This window comes from Narcine bancroftii, chromosome 5 (assembly GCF_036971445.1).
Source record: "Narcine bancroftii isolate sNarBan1 chromosome 5, sNarBan1.hap1, whole genome shotgun sequence".
Lineage (NCBI taxonomy): Eukaryota > Metazoa > Chordata > Chondrichthyes > Torpediniformes > Narcinidae > Narcine > Narcine bancroftii.
The window spans coordinates 252,668,136-252,686,339 of NC_091473.1; the positions used below are offsets into that span (position 1 = coordinate 252,668,136).

The 18,204-nt window shown below is 49.8% G+C and overlaps 2 protein-coding genes across 4 annotated transcripts in view; one reads left to right on the forward strand and one right to left on the reverse strand.

The window, feature by feature from the left end:
- The window catches only part of LOC138765208 (prickle-like protein 1), an 80,375-nt gene extending 72,512 nt beyond the window's left edge, over nt 1-7,863 (forward strand). For both annotated transcript variants that reach the window (XM_069942152.1, XM_069942151.1), the window contains 2 exons: nt 2,762-3,484; nt 6,874-7,863. In XM_069942152.1, the coding sequence (XP_069798253.1) occupies nt 2,762-3,484; nt 6,874-6,962 (812 nt within the window). In that variant the 3' untranslated portion in view covers nt 6,963-7,863. The remainder of the gene's footprint in view (nt 1-2,761; nt 3,485-6,873) is intronic.
- A 5,921-nt stretch (nt 7,864-13,784) lies between these two features.
- Nucleotides 13,785-18,204, reverse strand: part of LOC138765210 (uncharacterized) — a 36,372-nt gene continuing 31,952 nt past the window's right edge. For both annotated transcript variants that reach the window (XM_069942154.1, XM_069942153.1), the window contains exon 6: nt 13,785-17,914. In XM_069942154.1, the coding sequence (XP_069798255.1) occupies nt 17,738-17,914 (177 nt within the window). In that variant the 3' untranslated portion in view covers nt 13,785-17,737. The remainder of the gene's footprint in view (nt 17,915-18,204) is intronic.

Sequence of the window (18,204 nt, forward strand, 5' to 3'; positions counted from 1 at the left end):
CCCTCGCCCACCCCACAAACACCCTCCCTACCTACAAAGAAAGGAAGAAGGACTAAAGACGACCATCATCAACCTTTTAGCGGCGGGAGCGGAGACGCCCACCGGAACGACCGAGAGATCAAATTTTACTACCAATCATTTTTAAATATGGGCTCCACACTTTTACCAAAAAGAGATATTTATCCCTCAAATTAGACATCATCTTTTCTAAAGGAATACAGGATTTCATTTCAGTGCCACCTTTTCATTCCTAAATCAGATTTCCAAGTGAGAGCCAAATATTCTTTCGAAACAGCCAAAGCCAAAAGTAAAAATTCGATTTGATACATAGTCAATCTCAACCCTAAAGCAATCGACTTAATATCCCCGAATAAAAATAACAATGGATCAAATAGTACTTTTAATACCTGCTCTAAAAACAATTTAATTTGTAACCAAAAATTTTTAACCTAGTCGAATGAAAGAAGGACCTATTCCTGTCCACACCTAAAACACAAATCTGAAGAACTCAGTTCAATGTTTTTTTTAAATTTCTGAGGAGTTAAATACAATTGATGTAAAAAGTTTTATTGTACCAACCTATATCCTACATTTATGACCTTAGTCATACAGTCTTCGCACAAATTTCTCCAAACACTTTCGTCTATCTTTCTATTCAAATCAAATTCCCATTTCACTCTCCATTTATGAACATCTAATTTAGGCATTTTATTTTGTAATAATTTATAACATCTCAGAAATAAATTGACTTGAATCTTCCTTAATAAGAGGGAGACTCTTCAGAACAGGAAAATCACGTTGGCTCTATGTTAAAAAAAACATTAAATGACAAGACTTCGCCGTCTAATTTGTTGGGTGGAGCTGATTTATTGACTCAACAATCTGTTGTACGACAACTTACTTGAACAAAGGTGCTTTTTTTTAGGCGAAACAGAAACTGATATTCAAGATTCCTTCCTGGTCACACACACGAGTTGTATTTCCCTTTGTTTGCCCTGTAAATGTAATCTCTTTTTAAATTTGACATACAGTGCTAGTAACGTGCCCTTTCAGCCCAAATACAATGAACCTGCAGCCCCCAGCACATTTTGAAGGGTGGGAGGAAACTGGAGCACCTGGAGGTGACAGGGAGAGCCTACAAACTCCTTGCAGTCAGTGCGGGTTGACCACGCCGCCCCATGAAGAGGCACCATCGAGAAAGAAAAGCAATCGAGAGCCCTTCAGATCCTGCCGCCTCCTGCACCAGGAACCTCTGAAGATGCATGGCCTCCTGTCCAGTCCAGCAGTGAATCAGAGCTGCTGCGTCTCCCTCCTTGGCCCCCTGGTTTATGAAGCCCCCCGACTTTGATCAGGGAGGGCCTTCAGAGCCCCTTCTTGCTGTTGGTACCCTCATGGATCCCAGTCCCAGTCCTTGGTTCCCAGGAGCCAGTCCCCCAACAACCCACAGCCCTTTGATTCCCGAGTCCCTCGCTGGTCCGTGGTCTTCTCCCATGTACGACCTCTGCTAGGCTTCTCCTTCTCAGCGATGGGGGGGGGGGGGGTAAAGGAGGGAGTAGTCCTCCCGCTCTGGTGCCCGCGACCCTCAAGACCTGGGCTGCCGAACACGACCAGCTCCATCTGATGTGTGAGCCCCCGTGGATCTTTTATGTGGCAGGAAATGGCCACCCACCTCGCTCTACAAGCTCTTCAATGGGACAGAGAGTCACCATCAAAAGAGATCTCATCGGGGGGCGTTAGGGTTACCGCGGGGAGGCACTCACTCAGGCGGGGGCATATTCCACCCCCCCTCACTCCTCCTAGGTCCTACATCGTGCCCCAGCTGCAACGATGCCAGCACTTGGTGGTCGAAGCAGTAAAAGCACCAAACAGGAGATGCGAAACAAATTCTTTGTAATGAGCAGCAAAGCAAATTGTCGCAGATGGGGGACATCTGAAATAAAGACAGGAAATACCAAACTATGGCTTCAATGGCTCTCAATAGTAATCCAACCCCCTGTCCACACAGAATCCAAGGACCCAGGTTGGGGCACCAGCTTGTCAATCATCTCCTCTCCATCGGAGAGATGGGACGCAGACCGGGAGATCGCTTTGTTGAGCACCTCAGTTCCGTCCGCTGCAACAGCGTGGATCCCCCCTCACCCAGTGGTCCCCCATCCGATTCCCTCGCTGACGTGTCTGTCCATGATCTGATGCTCTTCCGGACTGAGACCACCCGTAAAATTGGAGGGACAGCACCTCACCTTCTGACTGGGTCCCCTCCAACCCAACGGCATGAACATCAACTTCTCCAGTTTCCATGAGAAAGGCCCCCCCCCCCACCTCCACATCCAATCTTCATCACCCATCTCCTTTCCTCAAGCTCAGTCTCCCTCTCTTCCCTTTTCCCTTTCACGGAGCCAAAGTCAATTCTCACCTTTCCTCCTTATCACATCCAATCGCCACCTTTTGTCTGTTGATCTGGGACCCCCCACCCCCGGCCATTCTTCCCCCAGCCTTTCATTCAGACACCTGTCTTTTTTCCCCCACTCACCCTTTGAAGGGCTTGGGCTGAAACGTCACCCACCCACCCTCCCGGATTCAATCTAATCTTGACCTCCTCCGGACTGGCTGAGGTCCTCCAGCATTTCTTGAAAACACCCGTCTTGGCCTGCTCCCACCCTCGAACTGCGCACACAGGTCGCTTGGGATTTCAAGTGGAGGAAACTTTGGAAAAATCTAATGCTGTCATTTTTCTCCCTTCCCCACCCTCCCCCTCCCCAAGGGACTGAGGGTGAAGACAGGTGCAAGGCGCCAGAATCGTTGTGGCCCACTTGCTGTGAAACTGGAAGGGGGACTGACATACGGAGCAACTTTGGAATTCTGAGACCCTCCTCCCAAAGAAGGGGGAGAGAGTCCGTCGACCCCTCGGGCAAATGGCCAGAGGGGGGCCCGCAGAGGTCAGATTCGGCCTCTCCGCTGCGGAGGACTGCAGCCCAGGTCAGACCCCAGAAAATCGTCTTCTCTGACACGGTTGTTTCAAAAGCCACAGAGAGGGGTCGATGGCACCAGGTTCCCCTGAGCGAGCAAACTCAGAGGAAGGTGTATCGGAACAAGGGGAGCTATGGCAGCCGTCCACATCAGCCTGGGAGCGTTCAGAGGTCGTGTTCCGATGAAGCCCTCCACACTGCCACCGAGGGGTCCCTGGGGAGTCCAAACAAGCGCGTTGACACAGAACATTTTAACCGGTTAATGCGCGCCGCGGAGTGCCCGAAGCCCCAGGCCAAGCCAGCCCACAGACAGCGACCCTTCCCCAGGACCAGGGCTCACGCTTTGGGCTTGTGCTCCGAGGCTGACAAGGACCGCTGTTCCACCTGCTCTTCCACCTCCTCCGACTCGGAAGAGGAGGGCTACTTCCTCGGACAACCGATTCCGCGGCCGAAGACGGCCAACGGCTTCACCTTCGGCCGGGATCCCTGGATTGCTGCCGTCGCGTCAGCCCGGAGAGGTAAAGCAGACAGCAAGAGGGAGAGCAAGGGCAAACACTGCACCATTGCCTAGAGCGGCCCTTCTCAGCCTTCCTACCCCCCTCCCCGGGACTCTGCTCCAACTTTATGGACCCACTTCCCTGTGAAGCAGTCGAGTTTTGCTTTCTTCCCCTCTCCAACACAAAAAAAAATTAGGATTCAAGTGTCGATTACGCGAAATTGCCTTTTACCTGCTGTAAGGCAGATTCTCCAGCGGCAGAAATTGCCTGAAGCGCCTCCCGACAGTCCCCCCCCCCCCCACCGAGTGTCTGTGGGTTCACCTCCGGCCCCTGCAGACCCCCGTTTGAGCCGTCGCCACCCCAAAACTCCGACACGATCAGAAAGCTTTGGCATCCCTGTACCGATACCTGGTGCCCCTTCAGGCGGTCTCCAGCAGCCGGGGGCCAGTGCCTCGACCCCTGTCCCCAGCAGCCAGGGGCCAGTGCCTCGACCCCTATCTCCAGCAGCCGGGGGCCAGTGCCTCGACCCCTGTCCCCAGCAGCCGGGGTCCAGTGCCTCGACTCCTGTCCCCAGCAGCCGGGGGCCAGTGCTTCGACCCCTATCTCCAGCAGCCGGGGGCCAGTGCCTCGACCCCTGTCCCCAGCAGCCGGGGTCCAGTGCCTCGACCCCTGTCCCCAGCAGCCGGGGTCCAGTGCCTCGACTCCTGTCCCCAGCAGCCGGGGGCCAGTGCCTCGACCCCTGTCCCCAGCAGCCGGGGGCCAGTGCCTCGACTCCTGTCCCCAGCAGCCGGGGGCCAGTGCTTCGACCCCTATCTCCAGCAGCCGGGGGCCAGTGCCTCGACCCCTGTCCCCAGCAGCCGGGGTCCAGTGCCTCGACCCCTGTCCCCAGCAGCCGGGGTCCAGTGCCTCGACTCCTGTCCCCAGCAGCCGGGGGCCAGTGCCTCGACCCCTATCTCCAGCAGCCGGGGGCCAGTGCCTCGACCCCTGTCCCCAGCAGCCGGGGTCCAGTGCCTCGACTCCTGTCCCCAGCAGCCGGGGGCCAGTGCTTCGACCCCTATCTCCAGCAGCCGGGGGCCAGTGCCTCGACCCCTGTCCCCAGCAGCCGGGGTCCAGTGCCTCGACCCCTGTCCCCAGCAGCCGGGGTCCAGTGCCTCGACTCCTGTCCCCAGCAGCCGGGGGCCAGTGCCTCGACCCCTGTCCCCAGCAGCCGGGGGCCAGTGCCTCGACTCCTGTCCCCAGCAGCCGGGGGCCAGTGCTTCGACCCCTATCTCCAGCAGCCGGGGGCCAGTGCCTCGACCCCTGTCCCCAGCAGCCGGGGTCCAGTGCCTCGACCCCTGTCCCCAGCAGCCGGGGTCCAGTGCCTCGACTCCTGTCCCCAGCAGCCGGGGGCCAGTGCTTCGACCCCTATCTCCAGCAGCCGGGGGCCAGTGCCTCGACCCCTGTCCCCAGCAGCCGGGGTCCAGTGCCTCGACCCCTGTCCCCAGCAGCCGGGGTCCAGTGCCTCGACTCCTGTCCCCAGCAGCCGGGGGCCAGTGCCTCGACCCCTGTCCCCAGCAGCCGGGGGCCAGTGCCTCGACTCCTGTCCCCAGCAGCCGGGGGCCAGTGCTTCGACCCCTATCTCCAGCAGCCGGGGGCCTGTGCCTCGACCCCTGTCCCCAGCAGCCGGGGTCCAGTGCCTCGACCCCTGTCCCCAGCAGCCGGGGTCCAGTGCCTCGACTCCTGTCCCCAGCAGCCGGGGGCCAGAGCTTCGACCCCTATCTCCAGCAGCCGGGGGCCAGTGCCTCGACCCCTGTCCCCAGCAGCCGGGGTCCAGTGCCTCGACTCCTGTCCCCAGCAGCCGGGGGCCAGTGCCTCGACTCCTGTCCCCAGCAGCCGGGGGCCAGTGCCTCGACCCCTGTCCCCAGCAGCCGGCGGAGAAAACCAGGCTTTTACTTCAATGAGCTCTGCCCCCGCCCCCGCCCCCAGGGATGCTGTGGGGCTCCTGTTGGGAACGGCTGGTCCTAGACAGATAAACAGGAAAGTCTGCAGATGCTGAGGGCAACGCACAAACGTGCGGGAGAAACTCAGGAGCATGGAGGACGTGAAAGGTTTTAGTCTGGGCTCTCCACTGGATTTAAGGGAGTCCCGGATTAAAATGTGGGGAGGGGAGAGTTTCTTAATTTTGCTTATACCTGACCACCCTTTACTTCCTGAAGACGCAGCATGACCTGCTGAGATTCTCCAGCACATTATTTGTCCAGAACACCATGGCCTCGGTCATGAGCCATTCCCCAATTTCCTCCCACTCTCATCCACGTTTTCCCTGCGTTTCCAGTGGCCGGACTTGGACTCGGTGCCCGTCAGCTCCTCCTGTTCACCGTTAACCAGAACCAGCGGTCAGGGCCGGGGTTCAAATCCCAGGCTGTCTGCAAGGAGTTTGTACGTTCTCCCTTTTCCCGGGGGCTCTGGTTTCTTCCCGCCCTTCAAAATGTCCAGGGGGGATGTAGTTTAATGGGGTGTAAATTGGGCGGGACGGCCAATTGTATTTATTAAAATTTAAAGCCGACCACAAGCGGCTGGTTCAACCTTTCCAGTATTCGGAAGGTGGGCTGACAGCAACTGAGACCCCGCATCTTCCCAAAGTAAAAACACCCAAAGGCTGGAGGAACTCAGCCGGTCTCACAGCGTCCAGAACAGGTAACGATCTGTCACCCACGTTTCCCACAGACTAAAGGTGTTCATTGGATAACAGAACGGGGGTGAGGATGGAGGGGGGTTACTTTTGGCTCTGTGAAAGGAGACCGAGGGAAAAGGGAAGACAGAGCCTGAGGCAAGGGAACAGATGGTGGGGGATGGAGCTAAAGGGAACCGGAGAGGCGATGTTCCAGTTGGAGGGTGCCCCAGGCCAAATATGGGGTGTTGTTCCTCCAATTTGCAGGTGGACTCACCTTTCTCCTGGCCTCCCATCCATATCTAATGTCTGTCGGTCTGTACACCTCCCCCCCGCCTTGCCTGCTTTTCACTCGTACCTTGAGGAGGGGCTCAGGTATAGTTTTACCTCTATGGACCCTGCAAGACCTGCGGAGTTCCTCCAGCATCTGTTTCTCCTGGTCCTTTTTGTAATGTAAACATACAGCAGGGTAACGAATCCGCGCCGCCCAATTTACACCCAATTAACTTACAACCCCGGTATGTTTTGAACGGTGGGAGGGAACCGGAGCCCCTGGAGGAATCCCACGCAGAACGTACAGACAGCATGGGATTCGAACCCTCGTCCCAGTCACTGGCGCTGTGAGAAGGCGTTGGACCAAGCTCACTTGACTGAGAAAGCGGAGGAATTTACTGCATTGAACCATGCAATGGAGTCACACCGATGTTACCCCCAATTCAGGATGAAATTCAAATGACAAATATTTTCCTCAACTCTGCAGAAGCCGTTAGCTGCAAGCGTGTTTCCATCACATTTCTGACTGGAACTACCCGAGTTGGAAATCTCTGGTCAAGACTGTCCGGCACCTAAATGGTCCCCGTGTCAGTTCAGCCTCTGGCCAGGACAAGGAGCCAGAAGGACATTGGTTCCCGTGGCTGGCTTTACCCTTTAGACCAGTGGCTCTCAACCTCTTTCCCCTCCACTCACTACCCCCTGAAGTAACCCCTTACCAACCACAGAGCAATAGGATGCCACAGGTGCGATGACTTCAGGTGGTATAAGAGTGGGGGGGTAGGTTGCTTCAGAAAGAATGGAACAATAACATCGAACGCCTAAGTTAACATCCTACCTCGGTGAGGGTAAGAAGCTGATGAAAGGTTAAATCCTCTCTCTGTGGAAGCTGACTGAACTACTAAACAAGATGACACGGGCTTTGAACCATCGGATTTCCACAGGGAACATATTATCTTTTTTTTTCCAAATTGAGACATACAGCACAGTAACAGGCCCTTCCATCCCACGAGCCTATGCCATCCAAATTTCTCCATCTTGGAGGGTGGGAGGAAACCAGAGCATCCAGAGGAAACCCATGCAGGTCACGGGGAGAACGTACGAACTCCTCACAGACAGCGCCGGATTCCAACCCGGGTCACTGGCGCCATACCGGGCTAAACAAGTTTAACAGAAGGAATAATGAGAGAGGAGGATTCAGACACTATCGTTACGCCCGATCGCAGGCCGCGATAGGGGGAAAATAAATCCCCACAGCTGGAGGTGTAACAGCAAGCACCGTGCTAAATTGCAAATTTACATCCAATCAAAGTGTGTTCTAATAATGTATCATCGTGTCCATTTAATTACCGTTGATGTTATTTATGCTTATTAAATGCATATGTTAAGCAGCAGCTTATCTACAGAAATACAAGTATCTGTTGTAAACAAAAGCTAGAATGACATCAATAAAATGGCCAAACTGCTCCTGTGGAAATAAGACTGGGTGGTTGCAGCTTTGTGCAAGTTTACATTGTAGACCCTGGTTTCTCTCTCATCCCCAGCGACCTCATCGTCGCACCTCCTGAGGGAGGTGGCTGAAAGGTTACCTTGGATTTCGGCACAGGGTAGTGCCAGGCAGGTCCGACGGCCGTGCTGTCTGTGTGGAGTTGGCGGGCTCTTCCTGCGACTTGCACAGGCTTTCTCCCCAGGTGAATGCACGGTAACAGAGCCTTTGCCCCCGTGCCCCCCAAATGCCCCTGTGTGACCAGGTTACCCACAACCTCCAGCACCAGTGGGAGGTAACCGGAGGTCTCGGAGGAATCCCATGCAGAGGGCGGGGAGAACGTGCAGACTCCTTACAGACAGTGTCAGCTTCGAACCCGGGACGCTGGTGCTGTAACAATGTTAAGTTAACTGCGCCACCCTTCCTACCACATCCCAAGTTGGTAGACCACCAGAAATTGCCCCAGTGGTGGTGGGTGCCAGGAGAATTGGGAAAGTTAATACATCACTGGGCAACAAGTGAGCAAATGGGACTTAGTGTAGAGTTCTGCGAGCAGGCCAATATTAACTTGATGGGCTGAATAGTCTCCTTGTAGGTCACAGTATGTTAGCACGATATTAGAGAGAACTGATCCGGGGAAAAGAGATTGAAAAGTCAAGTGAAAGCAGGTGAACTTTGATACAGATTGAGATAGGTCATTAATGCACCATTGAAATCAAATTAGATGGTGTTTTCGAGGTCTAATCTTTTTAAAAAGTTCACTTTTGTTTCTGCTTTGCTCTGAACTAATTTTAAAAAATTTTAACTTTTAAATTTTAAATTTAAATTTAGACATACAGTAACAGGCCACCTCGGCCTATGAGTCCTTGCTGACCTACACCTCCTGAAGGTTTCAAACGGTGGGATGAAACCAGAGCCCCCAGGGAAAGCCCACACAGACACAGAGAGAGAATGTACAAACTCCTTTTTGACCCCAGTCCCAATTGCTGGCACTGTAACAGCGTTTAACCGGTACGCCAACCGTACTGCCCCAGTGATTGTTTGTTCTGGGGTTGGGGAGGTATCTGTCACCTCATTGCCGTACAGACCTGCTCGTTACTGTGAAATGTACCAATTCTACATTCCACTAATTATCCGAATGCACTCCTGGATGTGAAGGCTGGTCCAGGTTATGTCTAACTATGTCTGATGAACTGAGATTCCAATGACAGGAAAATTGAATCTTCCTATACCATCCTGATCTGGTTCAGTGTCCACCTGGAGTTACGCGAGAGCAGTAGGGAGAAAGGGAGAGAGCTTGTGCTTGTGCTTCCACCCCCAACCCCGCCCCCCCCCCCCAAACTTTCTTGATCTGGCGTCTGCCTGATGTTCGGCACACCTGAAGAACCTGAAATGTCGAATGGTGTGAAAATAACAACCTGAGCCTCAACATGGACAAGACGAAGGAGATGACTGTGGACTTCAGGGGGACCAAGGATGACCACCTGTCCTTACACATTAATAGCTTGGCAGTGGAAAAAGTAAGACCACCAAGTACCTTGGAGTCCGCAAGAAGTGACATCCTAGACACACATCTCACTTGTCAGGGAGGAGCCTCAGTGACTGTGCTTCTTGAGAAGACTGAGGTGGGCAAGGTTAGTGGCCTCATCATGCCAACATTCTACAGGATCTCTATCAAGAGCGTCCTGGCCGGCTGCATCACAGGGTGGTACTATAGAGCTTCAGATCTAGGTCAACCCACAGGACCACAAGAGCGGCAGAGAGGATCTCGGGGGTCTCCCTCCCCCCCCCCCACCCCCACGACGTGATCTCCTGGGATCATCTGAAGTGGGATCGCAAAATCGTTGAGGACCCCTTCCACTAGCTGCACCTGTCGGGGAAGAGATACAGGAGCATCAGAGCCAGAACCACCAGGCTGAGGAACAGCTTCTCCGCACGGGCAGTGGGACCGGTGAACAAACTCTCTGTGATTCTATTATTAAGAATATTTATTTTAATATCTTAACCTTAAGTGTGGATATGTATCATTTTCTATATGTGTCTATTGTTTGTGTTTTGAACCGTTCTACCTGGTGAACTGGAGAACACTGCTTTGTCGGATGTGAAGGCTGGTCCAGGTTATGTCTAACTATGTCTGATGAACTGAGATTCCAATGACAGGAACATTGAATCTTCCTATACCACCCTGATCTGGTTCAGTGTCCACCTGGAGTTACGCGAGAGCAGTAGGGAGAAAGGGAGAGAGAGAGAGAGAAAGAGAGGAAGAGAGAGAGCTGTATCCACAATCGGAACATACAATCGGATGACAAATAGATTTCTACCTTCCTTGGATGCTGCAGACCTGCTGAGTGCCTCCAGCACCGTCCACTGCACTGTTGCCTCCTCGTCTCCTGTATTTGTTCACCCTTTCAGACCTTGCTTTCCTCTCACCCCCTTTTTCTGGTATTCAACAACTGAACCTCTCTGCAGTGCTCTCATCCAGTAAGGGTAGGGTAATTTATTTAAAATGATTAGCATCTCCCGCTGCCCTTTCCCAGGCAGCGGGAGATGTAGACAAGTCCGTGGAGGGTGATGCCCTGAGCTGCATTTACCACCTGCATTCGAGCCTGTCCCCACGCTGTGATGCATCCAGCGAGTCTGATCTCGTTGGTGAGCCTGTAGAAGTTGCTGAGGGACAGGGGGAGATGCCAAACTTCCTTAGTCTTCTTTGAGAGTGGGGTCAAGTGTCACACACAAACATGCTGGAGAATCTCAGCAGGTCATGCACCACCAATAGGATAACCAGCGTTTAATGTGTTCTCTCAAAGTCAGGTTCCTCAGAAGGTATCCACCTTTCCACTTCAGTGCCATTTACGTGACCAGGGATGAGATCTCTGCACATTCCTCATCTTAGTGACATTGAGAGAAAGGTTTTTATCCTGACACCAGAGACTTTCAATCTCTCTCCTGTGTGTCATGCAGTACCCGACCCGCCACTGTGCTGTTGACGGCAAGTTTGAAGATGGAGTTAGAATGGGATTTTGAGGTGGGTGCAGTGAGAGTATAGTGGGGGACTGAGCACTCATCCTTGAGGAGCACTGGTGTCGAGTGCGATGGCGGAGGATCTTCCCTGCTTGCGGTCTGCTCAATGGGAAGTCAAGGATCAGGTTATAGAGGGCTAGATCATCAAGTTTGGGAACGTTCGCTGGGACCATGACATTGAAGGCAGAGAGCTTGTTAAAGTCGACCCGTGCTGTAATAAAACTTCTTTATCATCTTACGCCAGCAGGAGAGAGGAGTACAAAGAAAGAGTAAACAATGTAACAAGTTCCCTGCATGGAACCTCACTCAGGTTATATGGACAAATACTCAAAGTATTCTTGCTTAGTTTATACAGTCATTTAGGTGGGTGTCTACTTGCAGTTTTGAATGTAGTTTTAGATGTTTTTCCCCCCTTTGGCAGTCTAATGGTTTTGCTACTTCTCTCCTTCAGTTTCTGTGATTTACAATCCAGCAGCTTTCTGATCGGCCATATAACCACTTACAGCACAGAACAGGCCAGTTTGGCCCGACTAGTCCATGCCGTAACAAATCCCCACCATCCTAGTCCCCACTGACCAGCACCCGGTCCATACCCCTCCAGTCCTCTCCTCTCCATGTAACGATCCAGTCTTTCCTTAAATGTAACCAATGATCCCGCCTCGACCACGTCTGCCGGAAGCTCATTCCACATCCCCACCACCCTCTGCGTAAAGAAATTTCCCCTCATGTTCCCCTTATAATTTTCCCCCTTCAATCTTAAACCATGTCCTCTAGTTTGAATCTCCCCCACTCTTAATTGAAAAAGCCTATCCACATTTACTGTCTGACACACAAAAAAATTCTTAAACACCTCTATCAAGTCCCCCCTCAATTTTCTACGCTCCAGAGAAAAAAGCCCTAGTCTGCACAACCTTTCCCTGTAACTCAAACCTTGAAATCCTGTCAACATTCTCGTGAACTTCTCTGCACTCTCTCTATTTTGTTTCTATCTTTCCTATAATTTGGTGACCAAAACTGTACACAGTACTCCAAATTTGGCCTCACCAATGCCTTGTACAATTTCATCATAACCTCCCTACTCTTCAATACTCCGATTTATGAAGGCCAACATTCCAAATGCCTTCTTCACCACACCATCTACCTGAGTATCAGCCTTGAGGGTACTATTTACCACAACTTCTAAATCCCTTTGTGGCTCTGCACATCTCAATAGCCAACCATTTAATGCATATGACCTATTTAGATTGGCCTTTCCAAAATGTAACACCTCACACTTATCTGTATTAAATTCCATCAGCCATTTCTCAGCCCACACCTCCAGCCTTCCTAAATCACCTTTTAATCTACGGTAATCTTCCTCACTGTCCACAACACCACCAATCTTTGTATCATCCGCAAACTTGCTTATCCAATTCTCCACCCCTACTTCCAGATCGTTAATATATATAACAAACAATAGTGGACCCAGGACCGAACCCTGAGGAACTCCACTAGTCACCGGCCTCCAATTGGACAAACAATTTTCTACCACTACTCTCTGACACCTCCCATCCAACCATTGCTGAATCCATTGCACTACCTCCTCATTTATACCTAATGCCTCCATTAGGTTCCTGTGGGGAACTTTGTCAAAAGCTTTACTAAAGTCTAAATAGACAACATCCACAGCTTTCCCTTCATCAACCTTTTTTGTAACCCCCTCGAAAAACTCAATCAGGTTTGTCAAGCATGATCTACCCCTGACAAAACCATGCTGATTACTCCCTTTCAATCCCTGTACCTCCAAATATTTGTAAATACCATCCCGCAGAACACTTTCCATCAACTTACCCACCACAGACGTCAGACTCACGGGCCTATAATTCCCAGGTTTACATTTGGACCCTTTCTTAAACAGCGGAACCACATGAGCCACCCTCCAATCCTTTGGCACTCGCCCTGTGGCCAGTGACATCCTAAATATCTCTGTTAATGGCCCCACTATCTGTCCACAAGCCTCCCTGAGTGTCCTTGGGAATATTTTGTCCAGTCCCGGAGATTTATCCACCTTTATCTTTTTCAACACAGCCATCACTACCTCCTCGGTTATCCTTATATGCTTCATGACCACCCCACTATTTTTCTTTACTTCAACTGGTTCAATATAAGGGGCAGAGGTTTAGAGGTAACATGAAGGGGAACTTCTTTACTCAGAGAGTGGTAGCCGTGTGGAATGAGCTTCCAGGAGAAATAGTGGCGGCGGAGTCAATAGTATTATTTAAGAAAAGGTTGGACAGGTATATGGATGAGAAGAAGATGGAGGGTTATGGGCATTGTGCAGGGAGGTGGGACTAGAGAGGGGTGTTTGGTTCGGTGCGGAGTAGAAGGGCCTAATGGCCTGTTTCCGTGCTGTAATTGTTATGTTATGTTATGTTAATATTTTTTTCCCTAGTGAATACCGAGGAAAAGAAATCATTCAAAATTTCCCCCATCTCCTCTGACTTCTCACTCAGCCTACCCTCGCTATCTACAAGGGGTCCAATTTTATCCCTCACTAATCTTTTACTTTTAATGTACTTATAGAAACCCTTTGGATTTATTTTTACTCTGTCTGCCAAAGCCTCTTCGTGCCTTTTTTTGGCCTTTCTAATTTCTTTCTTAAGATTCCTTCTACACTCTCTTGCTTCGTTCTCCCATCCCCTTCTAGTCATGCTACGCTCTGCAGCTGTGGGCAGCTTAACCTACTGAAGCACAAACTTTTTGTTGACCCCTTCCCAGAATTCTGTATAGCTGTAGTTCCTGAACATTGACCTAACAGGTGTCCTTGGCATCCAAATGCTCTAGAACTGGGTGGGCCAGAACAATAGACACACAAAAAAATTCCAAATACAGTTCATCAATTAAAAAGCTAGATATCTCAAAAACATTTTTATTCATTTGTAATAATAATGGCACTTTTGGGGAAAAAAATCTATTGATGGAATGGACAGAGAATGTAAATACACAGCAACCTAACAGCAACATTTCGAAACCACCTTTGATGTTCCATCACCAGCCCAAAGAACTACGATAAAACCTCTGATATTCAGCACCTATGGAAATTGTTAGGTGCCAGATAACTGTATTTTCTGGTTGCTTGAAACTGGCTCTGACAAAGCCTAATACGCCTGCATTAAGAATACACTGAACAAACTTCCCTTGCATGAATATATAAACCTTAAAGCATTTCACTTTATTCTTAGACGCATTTAAAAACATTTAATCGTCGCTGCATCTGCAGGTTCCTCCCCTCCACGGAGCCACCGAAAGACAAAGAATAACATTATAGATAATTAATCCCCTCCCCGCACCCAAGTTTAGAGATAAATCATCTGACTGGGCAATTCTTACTAAGTGGGGATAAGGAGACACTTACAGAGTTACCCCAATGGCAAACAGCATCAACCAGCTCTTCATCCTGGGTGACGCCATTGCTGTTTCACACAACTTTATTCAAACAGCTGCTATGAGCAAAGCCCGACCAAGGGTGAATATTTGCTCCATCTTCAAAGTTTACATGTTACTTCAGAGAATGTTTACTTTTACAATTTTAAACTTGGGGTTTTTTTTAACCTATTATTTTATTCTCACTTTTTTTTTTAAATTATTTTATCTCAATTTTTTTTTGTTGGTTACTCGAAATTGCCAGTTGTTTGAATTCCAGATACTAGGAGTTTTAAACTGCGCCCTGTTTAATCATTCCCCTGCTGCAATCACTCTCATCTCCATATTCACTCCGTCCACTCCCATGGAGAGGACGCCTGTTGTAAATTACGGAGCCACGTTGCCCTCAGAACATTTGATACATTTGTCTTGAATAAACTCAGCTTACAACCCATAACAACATGCAATATGCTGGAGGAACCAGGGGGTCGAGCAGCATCAGTGGGAGAAAAAGAATGGTCGGTTTCGAGCTGGAACCCTTCGTCAGCAGTGAGAGTACAGAGGGGAGAGAGCAGCGAATGAGGATATTAGACAGGGATGGATGAACCAGGGAGAGGTGAAAGACGAGGGACAGACACAGTTGAATCATAGGCCCCAAAGGGAGAGAGGCTGTAATGAAAACTTCACTAATGTGAAAAATCTCATTGCACGTGTCACAAAGGGATTTTGTGACCATCTTTATAGATCTTGCAAAGGCCAGTGGGACATGCAGTCATTGATAAAAAGCTCTTAATCAGCTGTGTTTGTTTATTCGGATAGCTGTTGATCGCTACACAGATTTGTTCAGTTGTTGACAGCAACAGGATTAAAGAGGGGTTAAGCAGGGAGACAGGCTTCCTCTAATTTTATTTAACTGCGAGGTGGATGTGCCAAACAACACACACGAATGGCTTTCTTGAAGAAGGGCTCAGGCCCGAAATCTCAGCAACACATCTTTGTCTCCTATAGATTCTGAAAAGACCGGCTGAGTTCCTCCAGCATTCCAGTGTGTTTATTTTATTCAGGGGCCCAGGAGGTCATGGATTACCCAAATTGGTATCTCAATCACGCTAATTAGAAAACTGGAGGGCTTCCATACGGCCAGGGATGGTATGGTTCCCTCAACGATGCTGGGGTCAACTTAATTACAAAAATTGAAGGGTTTAGCAACCTCAGGCAGTTCTTTAGTGTTTGACCCCCATTGTGTAATTGAAGGTAGCGGCCATCCAGAGAAGCACACCTGGACGGAGAGTGAATTTTTGAGGTAGATGCATCTCCCTCTGCAAGGTGTAGATGTATCTTACTTTAGAAATGATCCTCATTGCCATCAATGCATCAAAGGTACAAGCGAGTTCATTCACACCATCTTATACAGAATCAATAATGATCCTGTGAAACGTAGCCTTGCAGTGGCAAGGCCAGGAATGGGCAAGTCGTATTGAGTGTGTGTGAGAGTGAGGGAGAGGGACAGAGAGACGGAGGGGGAGGACAGAACAAATCGACTGGACACATTTCTGACCACTATTTGATGGGTGGTGAATCAATTCATATGGTTGAGGTTTTCAGATGACAAGGCGACTGGGTACAGAATCACTACAAAGAGTCAAGATTCGGCACCAAGTGCCTTTAAGTTTGGATTCTCCATCCTATACGAGAGTTTTGTCACCAGAGATAATGAGTGTCACCATCTGACTCTGCTCTGGAGAGAGCTCAGGAGAAAGTTGACAAATACACACACCGTGTTTGAGTTCCAAGACAACACGATTTCCATTAAGGCTTTTGTTAAACAGAGGTTCGAGGGAAATGGTCCGCAAGTACAAAGAGTTTCTGGGCATCAACTATTTTAAGACTTTAGCTGGCTGCAGCTTCAAGAATGGTTTTAACTGGGACTGTGAATCCAAGCAGGCTTTGTGAACATTTAAAGTAATTTTTGTAGGATTTTTAAAAATTTCCACACAAAGCACGGGAACAGGCCCTTCTGTCCCACTAGCCCATGCCGCCCAATTACACCCGATTAACCTACAACTCCCAGTGCGTCTTGAACGGTGGGAGGAAATCGGAGCCCCCAGGGGAAACCCACGCAGACATGGGGAGAACGCCTTACAGACAGGGCAGGATTCAAATTCCAATTTTATATGGGATTATTTATATTTTGTTTCTGGATTTGGGTATTTATTATATGTTATATTCGTAACTGTAGTGCGTCACAAAGAGTTTCACGGTCATTAGCTCTCTCTCCCACTGTGGCTGCTCGACACACTGAGATCCTGCAGCAGATTGCCTATCACTCCGGTTTCAGTGTCTCCAGTCTCCTGGGCTTCCTTCACCCATTACAATAAAATTACAGCAGAAAATATGCAAGATATAACCATAACCATATAACCACAAATGGAGCAGAAACAGGCCATGTTGGCCTTTCGAGTCCACACCAATTCACTGATTTTGTGCGCCCTTTTCAGGCATGGGTCCCGGTAGATCTTCATTCAATAACAATGACAGCAATAAAATAGAAAAGTGCAAATCCTTTCACCTCCACCCCCACCCACTGCTAATGTCCTCTCACCTTCCCTCCCCACCTACCAAAGGCCTTCTCCCCTCCTCCCTCAATTCTCTACCCTTCTGCCAAGGGTCATTGCCCTGAAATTATAACTGCTTCTCTCTGCAGAGACTGTTGGGCGTGTCATGTTTGCAGCATTTATTCTACCAATTCCCATGCCCAATTCTTGTCTGCAGACATCATCCACCACGGCAAAAATGAGCCTCCAACAGCCTCAAGTAACTGCAGTTTAAAATCCACAAAACACAGTAAAAACTCCTGGTATCCGGCAACTATGGGAATTGGTCGATGCCGGACAGGTGAATTTTCCTGTTGCTTGAGGTTGTGTGATTGGTGAAGTAATGGCAAGGCAAGCCATTTTTAAACATGCATTTTTTTTAAACTTATTTATTTGCCGGTTGCTTGAATTCTGGATAACAGGGGTTTTACTGTACCTCCGAGTGCCTACCTCAAGCCCTTTCCATGAGTCTGCCTGTCAAGCTTTGTGGGGCAGGCACCTCCCAAGTTTGGCGCACAGAGAGAGAGAGAGTTACCTTTGCCCACAAGGCTTCAGGAAAGGCATTCCAAGAGCCCCCTCCTGTTATTCACATCCACCACTCTCCCACGACTGTGGGCAGGTTCAGGGTTCCACCATGGAACATTCCATCAATGGAACAGTGGAACATTCAGTCAACATGGGGGAGGTGGGTGAGGGAGAACACCTATCAAATAGCAGAAGCAGAAAAAAGAAAGAAAGAAAAACTTGGACAGATAAAAGTGCCAAGGGGGGTTTTCAGGAAGAGGCAAGTCCGAAGAAGCCAAGCCGTGTTTTCTGGGCACCAGACCGCAACAAAATTCAGATGAATTTCTTCACTGCGGAGCAGTGTTCCACTTCGCAATGGTTTGCTTCAATTCTCCAAGATGCCGCTCACCGATCAGGCGCAGACTCTTCTTCACTGCCAACTCCACCCGCTTCTCGATGCTTGAATCCTGCGCTATCAGTTGCTTTGCTACAATGGCAAAGATCTCGCAGTCCGTTCCATAAGTCTACAATGGGAAAAACCGTCAGTGATTACAACTCCCCAAGCAACCCACAAAGCCCCTGGCACTTGCCAACTTCCCATCCCCAAATCACAAAACGTGGTCTCCACGTAACCTCGGGTGTATGGATTCAGAATTGGTTTGCCAGTGGAAAGCAGAGAGTAGCTAGCAGTGGACGGAAAGTATTCTGCCTGAAGTTGGGTGACTAGTGGAGTTCGCGGCGATCTGGTCAGGGACCCCTACCTTTTGTTATTTTCATAAATTACCTAGATGAAGAAGCAGAAGGATGTGGATGA